Raw genomic sequence first — 10,469 nt, 5'->3', positions numbered from 1 at the left:
CTTTAGTTGCTGGAAATTAAAATATCGCTCTCTTCGTGGTTTTCGTTTGTTCCATCTCCGAACATAGTTGCAATGTTCATTATGAACCTTACTCTGCTGAGAATTTGAATAAAATAATGTTACTCATATTCCCAACTCTTTGGCATAAGAAGCCTAAGATATTTCGTGCATCCATAGAAAAATTGTCAATTTTGGGGAGTTCCTCGCCCTTTTGACTTCTCCATATTCATTGAATGGAGAAATACGTTGATCTTGAGGCAAACTTATAGACCTGCATCCACAGAAAAATTGTTAGTTTTAAAAATGAACTGATCTGTGTCGATCTCTTCAGTTGTCTGCACCTTGTCTGACTATCTCCGATTGATTTTTCTGATCTCCCGCTTCTTGATAGGTAAGACAAAACATATTTACGCAAAATAATTTAGACACGAAATAAAAGTTTTTAAGAAAAATAGATTTTCAAAAAGGAATATTTGGAAAAGGTCGCTGCCAAGTGTCATGTCACATTGAGCTTAATGAACGTCTTTAAAGTTGATGTCACGAGGTCTATCTGATCACTTGCTGGAAAGTATTCAAAGTTGTTCTAAACTGCCGATAATCCTTATTGAAATTTTGAGGCCATCCTCAAAATTTCTGTCCCAGTTGACTATCTTGGCTTATCTCGAACTATTGGTGAGTAAATCACAGAATTTTTGAGATCCTCTCAAAAATTATGTCCCAGTTGCAAATTTTAAAGTAACTTCAGTCTCGATTTTGTTGGAGAAATCTTCTTCTTAAGAATTTTTGAGTCCCTCTCAAAAATTTTGTCCCACTTTCTATTGTAAGGAAAATAGAAATCTTACGGGAGATATAACCGAACCCTTGTGGCGCCTAGGTATCCTGTTGAGGAAGGAAACAGGTCAAATGTAGTTCCCCCTCTCGAGGATTAACAAAAGTAGGAAATTTATAAAGAAACCAACCAAGGCCGACATAGATTGCCTACGTATCTCATTCTTGAGAATTCAAGTCGAACGTAGTTCATTACAAGAGGAATAAGATTTAAACCACGCGATTACAAGCGAATAGAATGATTGCAAGGAAATGACAAGAAAAGTCCAAACTGAAACTTCACACATAGTATCTCTTGACAGCATCTGAGTTGATTGGTTTCGGCCATTCAGTGCCATCCATCTCCAACAGAATCAAGGCACCTCCAGATAACACTTTGCGAACCATGTAGGCCCCTTGCCAATTTGGTGCAAATTTCCCTTTGTAGTCATCCTGATGAGGGAAAATGCGTTTAAGGACCAGATGGCCAATTTCAAATATCCTGACTCTTACTTTCTTGTGGAAAGCACGAATCATTTTCTGTCGATACAGTTGTCCATGACAAACAGTGTCACGCCCCGAGCTACCCCCAAGACGCGGACACGGGACCTAGGATCACAAGTGATCCCAAACTAACGTTGCTGGCATGATCATGAGCATACTAAAGATAATAAACTGATGCGGAAGCTAAATAATAAATAAATCTGAAAAGATAGGGAATACCCATATACTATAACTGAGATATATCAAATCTGACAGTTTAATACAAAAGAGATATCAAACTCAAAATACTAAGCTAAATCTAACTGTCTGAATTAAGCATCTAAACTGACTAAAAATGTTGGGACATGCCCCAACTAGATCTAGCAAAACTGAAACTAAAGACTAAAAGCAGTAAGGATAAACATGTCACTAGTCCTCGAAGAATGAGGACTCACCACTGATGTTGCTGAACTGGAGATCGGGAACCGATCTAAGCGTGATCTGGATGCTGAGAACCTGAACCTACATCACGAGAAGATATAGCGCACGTGTGCGTCGTTACTTGAGAGGTACTGAGCATGTAGGATAGAGTAAAGCTGAAATAACATATAACAGAACAAAGCAATAAAGCAATGAAATCATCTAAACATGATATAGATACTGAAATACTGATTACTGGGCTAACTGATGCAATGACCAAATTTATAACATGCTGAAACTGAATACTGACTGTACTGAAATATGGTCAATGCAAAAGAGTCTGACTGAACTGTGGGAGCTACTAATAACCGATATAAAACCACATGAGCTAAATGTGGAGTCCGATGTATACGCCCCATCGAGAGGACCCAATATACCCTGCCAGAGGTATAGAGCCATGCTGGCGTGATCACTAAACTGATGTTGCCCACAGAGGGGACTTACACCTACGTGGCTCGTAATTCTAGGACTATATGGGTACGCTGAAATCCTAGTCCAACTCGATATTATACTACTCCCAATGAATTAAGTAGTTAACTGGTTATGACTGAATTTCTGTAAATACTAGATAGCTCGAACTGAACATTCAAACTGAGAATGCAACAATTAATCTGATAATGATGCATTCATAAACTGAGGCATGTAAAACTGAATACTGAAATATCTGACCTAGCATGTGTAATTCAAGAACTAAAGAAATACATAGCTAGGGTTCTGAAATTCATGCGATAAACTGAGCAATAACATGATAATCTGATTTGGAACATTTAAATAACTAATTCATGATGATCTGCTGTAATTCTAGAAACCCTAGGTCTATTCATAATCATGGAATCAAGAATCTGACTGAATTCTATGGATCTAATGGGCGAAAGGAACCCACTAGTGAAATCCCACATACCTGGTGACGAATTCCACGGAGAATTCTTTCGATTTCAGGGCTGGAACTGATGGAACCTTGCTGCATTCTTGAACTAGGGTTCTTGACCATTTTCTCCTCTCTTGATTCTAATTTTCTTAGATTTTGATTAAAGAATTGACTTGGATAAGTTCTAGTTATGTTTGTAGGCTTAAACTGATTAAAACCTCATGATTTAGGGTTTAAACAACGTATCTTAGGGGTTAGGAAAAGACCAAAAGACCCCTGAATTAACTGCTATCGGAGTGACTGACGGAATGGACCTATGGTCCGTCAATCAATCGACGGTCCGTAGGTCGAGTCTGCCCGACAGGGCTTCACTAAAACGGGCATACATTTTTACTCAGAGGTCAAAATTTAGCAAACTCGGTGGAGTTGGAAATATAATTCAATTATCTATCTAACCATAGGTCATGAGACACATAATTCATTTTGTGCTAAGAGTTATGACCATGAAGTTGACCCATCAATATTTTTCAGCTAACTGGCTGCTGACCCTCATCTACGGTCAGACCTACGGACCGTGGCTCGAATGACGGTCCATGCTGGTCGACCGTACTTTGTGTCAGAGGCTGGGTAAGGGAAGTCTCGATCCACGGACATAGACCACGGACCATGGTCTGATCTACGGACCGTGGGTCTATCCGTGAGTCGGGACTTAGCCAAATTTTCTGATTGAATTCTGGGGAAGTTTTCTGTCACGAACCACGGACCTGCAGGACGGACCGTGAGTCCATCTATGGTCCGTGGATGGTGTCCGTGAGTGCCGCCTGTAACACCAGAAATCTGAAATCTCTATTTTCGGATACGGGGTGTTACATTATCTCCCCCTTGGGACTATTCGTCCTCGAATGAAGACTAATCTAGATGAAATAGATGGAGAGGACTGCAATCCCTACCACAAAACACTGAGAACTGAATTTCTAACTGAATTGAGTTCCAAGAACATGCAAATACGCTGAAAATGCAAGTACAAACTGAAGGAACATGATTCTAAGACTGAATTTTTGCATGAATGACTGAAAAACTGAAGAGGAACTATTACCTCAAGCTGGAATGGAATCGGAAGGAAAGAGGTGAGGATACTTGGACTTCATGGCTGCTTCTTCTTCCCAAGTAGCTCCCTTTACGGACTGACTCCTCCACAAAACATTGACTGAAGCGACTTCTTTATTCCTCAACCTTCTAACCTGACGATCGAGAATCTCAACTGGTACATCCTCATATGAAAGGCTATCTTCCACGGCCACACTCTCTAATGGTACTATGGATGCTGGATCACCCACACATTTCTTCAAAAGGGAAATGTGAAAGACTGGATGCACTGCTGCTAAATCTGTTGGCAACTCTAACTCATAAGCCACTTTACCAATCCTTTTCAATATCCGGTAAGGGCCTACATATCTGGGACTGAGCTTTCCTTTGTTCCCAAACTCATCACTCCCTTCATAGGTGACACTTTCAGGAAAACCCAATCATCAACTTGGAACTCTAGTTCCCTTCTTCTCACATCTGCATAAGACTTCTGGCGACTCTGAGCAGTCTTAAGTCTATCTCTAATGAGTTGCACTTTCTCCATAGCATCAAGGACCGAATCTGGTCCTATCAAGGCTGCTTCACCTACTTCAAACCAACCAACTGGAGATCTACATCTACACCCATACAATGCCTCATAAGGGGCCATTTGAATGCTGGAATGGTAGCCATTGTTGTAGGCGAACTCTATTAGAGGAAGGTGATCATCCCAACTACCCTTTAAGTCGATCACACAAGCTCTCAACATGTCCTCTAAGGTCTGAATGGTACGCTCTGCTTGACCATCCGTCTGTGGATGAAATGTTGTGCTAAGATTAACCTGAGTACCAAGAACTTTCTGAAATGACTTCCAGAAATGAGATGTAAACTGAGGACCTCTATCTGAGATGATAGACAAAGGAACTCCATGCAACCTCACAATCTCATTAATGTAAAGCTTGGCGTAATCCTCTGCCAAATCTGTAGTCTTGACCGCCAAAAAGCGAGAAGACTTAGTAACCCTATCAACAATCACCCAAATGAAATCATGTTGTCTGCGAGTACGAGGTAAACTTGTGATGAAGTCCATGTTGATCACTTCCCACTTCCAAGTAGGAATGTCAATCTCTTGAGTCATACCTCCTGGTTTCTGATGTTCTACCTTTACTTGCTGGCAATTGGGGCACTTAGCCACAAAGTCTGCTATATCTTTTTTCATACCATTCCACCAATAGACTTCCCGTAGATCACGGTACATCTTAGTGGTGCCTGGATGAATAGAATATCTGGAATTGTGGGCTTCTGCGAGAATATGCTGTCTCAATTCACCCACATCAAGAACACACAATCTACCTTGATAGCGAAGTACACCATCTCCCCCTTGGGAGAAAACCTCCACTCTCTGATTGTGGACTGCACCCTTAAGTTCAAGCAAGATTGGATCACTATCTTGCATTTCCTTAACCTCTACTACCAAAGAAGATTCTGCCCCATTCTGAACCGTTACACCACCATCTGATATGCTCATAAGACGAACTCCTAGGCGAGCAAGTCTGTGAACATCCTTTGCTAGCTCTCTCCTTTGTTCCTCAACATGTGATACACTACCCATGGATAATCTGCTAAGAGCATCTGCTACTACATTCGCCTTACTCGGATGGTAATGCACACTCATATCATAATCTTTGAGGAACTCAAGCCACCTTCTCTGGCGAAGATTCAACTCTTTCTGGGTGAATACATACTGAAGGCTCTTATGGTCTGTGAACACATCTACATGAACACCATACAAGTAGTGTCTCCAAATCTTGAGTGCAAACACCACTGCTGCAAGCTCGAGGTCATGAGTTGGATAATTCTTCTCATGTACCTTAAATTGTCTTGAAGCATAAGCTATAACCTTACCTTGTTGCATCAACACACAACCTAGGCCGACCCTGGATGCATCACAATAGATCACATAACCATCTGAACCCTCTGGTAGAGTCAAGACAGGAGTTGTAGTCAACCTAGTTTTCAGTTCTGCAAAGCTTTTCTCACAATCATCTGACCATTGGAACTTAACCTTTTTTTGAGTTAACTTAGTCAATGGAGAGGCTATGGATGAAAATCTTTCCACAAACCGTATGTAATTGCCTGCTAGACCCAAGAAACTTCTGATATCTATAGCAGAGGTAGGTCTGGGCCATTGTTTCACTGCTTCTATCTTCTGGGAATCTACTCAAATTCCTTCACTATACACAATATGCCCAAGGAAGGCAACTGATTGTAATCAAAACTAACACTTGTTAATTTTTGCAAATAACTGGCGATCTTTGAGAGTTTGTAAAACAACTCTCAAATGACTTGCATGTTCCTCCTCATTCCTAGAATAAATGAGGATATCATCAATAAAGATGATAACGAACAAGTCCAAGTACTGCTTGAACACTCTGTTCATCAAATCCATGAAAGCTGCAAGAGCATTGGTTAGTCCAAATGACATAACTATAAATTCGTAATGACCATACCGAGTTTTGAAGGCTGTCTTCGGAATGTCACTATCTTTGACTCTAAGCTCCTAATGATAACCTGATCTGAGGTCTATCTTTGAGAAATGACTAGCACCCTGAAGTTGGTCAAACAACTCATCAATCCTGGGGATATGATACTTATTCTTGATTGTGACTTTGTTCAACTGCCTATAGTCAATACACATTCTGAGAGAACCATCTTTCTTCTTCACGAACAACACTGGTGCACCCCATGGCGAAATACTGGGTCTGATGAAGCTCTTATCTAGAAGGTCTTTCAACTGCTCTTTAAATTCCTTAAGCTCAGCTGGAGCCATTCTGTAAGGAGGGATAGAGATAGGCTGGGTATCTGGAAGGAGATCAATTCCAAAGTCTATTTCCCTTTCTGGAGGAACTCCAGAAAGATCTTCTGGGAACACTTCTGGAAACTCACTGACTATAGGAACTGACTCAAGAGTTGGGGATTCAGAACTAGAATCCTTAACCCGAACTAGATGATAGAGATAACCCTTAGAGATCATCTTTTTGGCCTTAAGGTAAGAAATGAATCGACCCATAGGCGCTAAGCTACTACCCTTCCATTCTAAGATTGGTTCGTCTGGAAACTGAAAACGAACAATCCTAGTTCTACAATCAACTGAGGCATAACATGAATGTAACCAATCCATGCCTAGAATGAATCAAAGTCTACCATTTCTAACTCTACAAGATCTGCTGAGGTGACTTTCTGAGAGACTGTGACAAGGCAATTTTTGTATACCCATCTAGCTATAACTGGGTCACCGACTGGAGTAGAGATTGAGAAGGGTTCTGAGAGAGTTTCTGGACTAACACTCAATTGGACTGCTATGTAAGGAGTTACAAGAGGCAAAGTAGCCCCTGAATCTTTCCACTAAGTGAACCATACGTGAGCCACATCCTTAAGCTGGTAGGATGCCAACTCAACCCTACCATTACTAGTCATTTGCATCACTCCAAAGATCTTCTTGACCTCATCAATGAAGTTTCGTGGGTCTTCACCAACTTGTGACCCTAAAACTCAAGCGGATTCATCCTTATAAAAATCTCAAACTCTAGCTGCCATTGATCCACCATTTCTATTAGTAGGAACTGGAACTTGCTGATTGTTCTCGTTGTCATACCTGAGCCAAAAGCTGAATTGGCATTTCGAAACTCTACATTCAAAACTTCCTGATCTGGGACTAGAGGAACTGTGTTAGCATTGTGTGCATTAGCATTCCTTGCCTAAGCTCTATGAGAAGGAATGATCTTAAGCACATAACGATCAATTAGAAAAGAGGTCATACTAACTCATGATAAGAATATCAAGAAAGTGTAGTTTTTTTAAAACATTTCATAGCCTCCCTCTCATTAGATGTGGTGCACTTCACACTAATGAAAAGGACTCTACTTAGTGCGGCTTTTCAGACATCCTAGGACACTTAAACCTAATGCTCTGATACCAAGTTTGTCACGCCCCGAACTACCCCCGAGACGCGGACACGGGACCTAGGATCACAAGTGATCCCAAGCTAACCCTACTAGCATGATCATGAGCATACTAAAGATAATAAACTGATAAGGAAGCTAAATCATAAATAAATCTGAAAAGATGGGAAATACACATATACTATAACTGAGATATATCAAATCTGAGAGTTTAATACAAAAGAGATATCAAACTCAAAATACTAAGCTGAATCTAACTATGTCTGAATTAAGCCTCTAAACTGACTAGAAATGTTGGGACATGCCCCAACTAGATCTAGCAAAACTGAAACTAAAGACTAAAAGCAGTAAGGATAAACATGTCACTAGTCCTCGAAGAATCAGGACTCACCACTGATGTTGTTGAACTGGAGATCGGGAACCGATCTAAGCGTGATCTGGATGCTGAGAACCTAAACCAACATCACGAGAAGATGTAGCGCACGTGTGCGTCAGTATTTGAGAGGTACTGAGCATGCAGGATAGAGTAAAGCTGAAATAACATATAACTTAACAAAGCAATAAAGCAATGAAATCATCTTAACATGATATAGATACTGAAATACTGAATATTGAGCTAACTGATGCAATGACCAAATTTATAACATACAGAGACTGAATATTGAGCTAACTGATGCAATGACCAAATTTATAACATACAGAGACTGAATAATGACTGTACTAAAATATGGGCAATGCAAAAGAGTCTGACTGAACTGTGGGAGCTACTAATAACCGACATAAAACCACATGAGCTAAATGTGGAGTCCGATGTATACGCCCCATCGAGAGGACCCAATATACCCTGCCAAAGGTATAGAGCCATGCTGGCGTGATCACTAAACTGATGTTGCCCACAGAGGGGACTTACACCTACGTTGCTTGTAGTTCTGGGACTATATAGGTACGCTGAAAACCTAGTCCAACTCGGTATTATGCTACTCCCAATGAATTAAGTAGTTAACTGGTTATGACTGAATTTCTGTAACTACTGGATAGCTTGAATTGAACATGCAAACTGAGAATGCAACAATAAATCTGATAATGATTCATTCATAAACTAAGGCATGTAAAACTGAATACTGAAATATCTGACCTAGCATGTGTAATTCAAGAACTAAAGAAATACATCGCTAGGGTTCTGAAATTTATGCGATAAACTGAGCAATAACATGATAATCTGATTTGGAACATTTAAATAACTAATTCATGATGATCTGCTGTAATTCTAGAAACCCTAGGTCTGTTCATAATCATGGAATCAAGAATCTGACTGAATTCTAGGGACCTAATGGGCGAAAGGAACCCACTAGTGAAATCCCACATACCTGGTGACGAATTCCATGGAGAAATCTTTCGATTTCGGGGCTGGAACTGATGGAACCTTGCTGCGTTCTTGAACTAGGGTTCTTGACCTTTTTCTCCTCTCTTGATTCTAATTTTCTTAGATTTTGATTAATGAATTGACTTGGATAAATTCTAGTTATGTTTGTAGGCTTAAACTGATTAAACCCTCATGATTTAGGGTTTAAACGACGTATCTTAGGGGTTAAATGAAATAGGAAAAGACCAAAAGACCCCTGGATTAGCTGTTGTCGGAGTGACTGATGGAATGGACCTACGGTCCGTCAATCAATCGACGGTCCATCGATTGGGTCCGTAGGTCGAGTCTGCCCGGCAGGGCTTCACTAAAACGGGCATAACTTTTTACTCGGAGGTCGGAATTTAGCAAACTCGGTAACGTTGGAAATATAATTCAATTATCTATCTAACCATTGGTCATGGGACACATAATTCATTTTTTTTGTAAGAGTTATGACCATCTGAAGTTGACCCATTAATATTTTTCTACTAACTGGCTGCTGACCCTCATCTACGGTCAGACCTACGGACCATGGATCGAATGACGGTCCATGCTGGTCGACCGTAGTTTGTGTCAGAGGCTAGGTAAGGGAAGTCTTGATCCACGGACACAGCCACGGACCATGGTCTGATATACGGACCGTGGTCTGATATACGGACCGTGGGTCTGTCCGTGAGTCGGGACTTAGCAAAATTTTCTAACTGAGTTCTGGGGAAGTTTTCTGTCATGAACCATGGATCATGATTCCATTTACGATCCGTGGATGGTGTCCGTGAGTGCCACATGTAACACCAGAAATCTGAAATCTCTATTTTCGGATACGGGGTGTTACAAACAGCAATCATTTTGTTCTCATCAATCAATGTTAACTGATCAATCCGCTTGCGAACCCACTCAGCATCACTCAATTCAGCTTCTGGGATGATTCTCAATGAAAGTATTTCAACTTGTACAGGTATAACTGCCTCTGTTCCGTATACTAGCAAATATGGAGTAGCTCTGATTGATGTCCTGGCAGTCGTTCTGTAACCTAACAAAGCATATGGCATCGTCTTGTGCCAACCTCTGCGATTATCAATCATTTTCCTCAAAATCTTCTTTATGTTCTTGTTGGCGGCTTATATAGCTCCATTCATTTGGGGACGGTAGGCAGTTGAGTTCCGGTGAGTAATCTTGAATTGTTCACATATTTCTCTCATCAAATGACTATTGAGATTCGCTCCATTATCGGTGATGATGGATTCTGGCACTCCAAACCTACATATCAAATTATTGCGAACAAAATCAACTACAACTTTCTTGGTCACTGACTTATACGAAGCTGCTTCTACCCATTTGATGAAGTAGTCAATGGCAACCAAAATGAATCTGTGTCCGTTAGAGGCGGCTGGCTCTATCAGAT

The 10,469-nt window shown here is 40.7% G+C and overlaps 1 protein-coding gene across 1 annotated transcript; it reads right to left on the bottom strand.

Annotated features, from left to right (window-relative positions):
* Positions 1-1,107: 1,107 nt before the first annotated feature.
* LOC125821722 (uncharacterized) lies at positions 1,108-10,149 on the bottom strand. Its single transcript, XM_049501106.1, has 2 exons — positions 9,904-10,149; positions 1,108-1,260 (listed from the first exon to the last, which is right to left on the bottom strand). The coding sequence occupies exons 1-2, from the start codon at positions 10,147-10,149 to the stop codon at positions 1,108-1,110; spliced, it is 399 nt and encodes a 132-aa protein (XP_049357063.1).
* Between the last annotated feature and the right edge of the window lie 320 nt (positions 10,150-10,469).

This window comes from Solanum verrucosum, unplaced genomic scaffold (genome assembly GCF_900185275.1).
Source record: "Solanum verrucosum unplaced genomic scaffold, falcon-dt-bn FXZP01000210.1, whole genome shotgun sequence".
In the NCBI taxonomy this organism is placed as follows: Eukaryota; Viridiplantae; Streptophyta; class Magnoliopsida; order Solanales; family Solanaceae; genus Solanum; species Solanum verrucosum.
The sequence above is the reverse complement of the archived record's forward strand: the minus strand, read 5'-3'. Positions and strand labels throughout refer to the sequence as shown.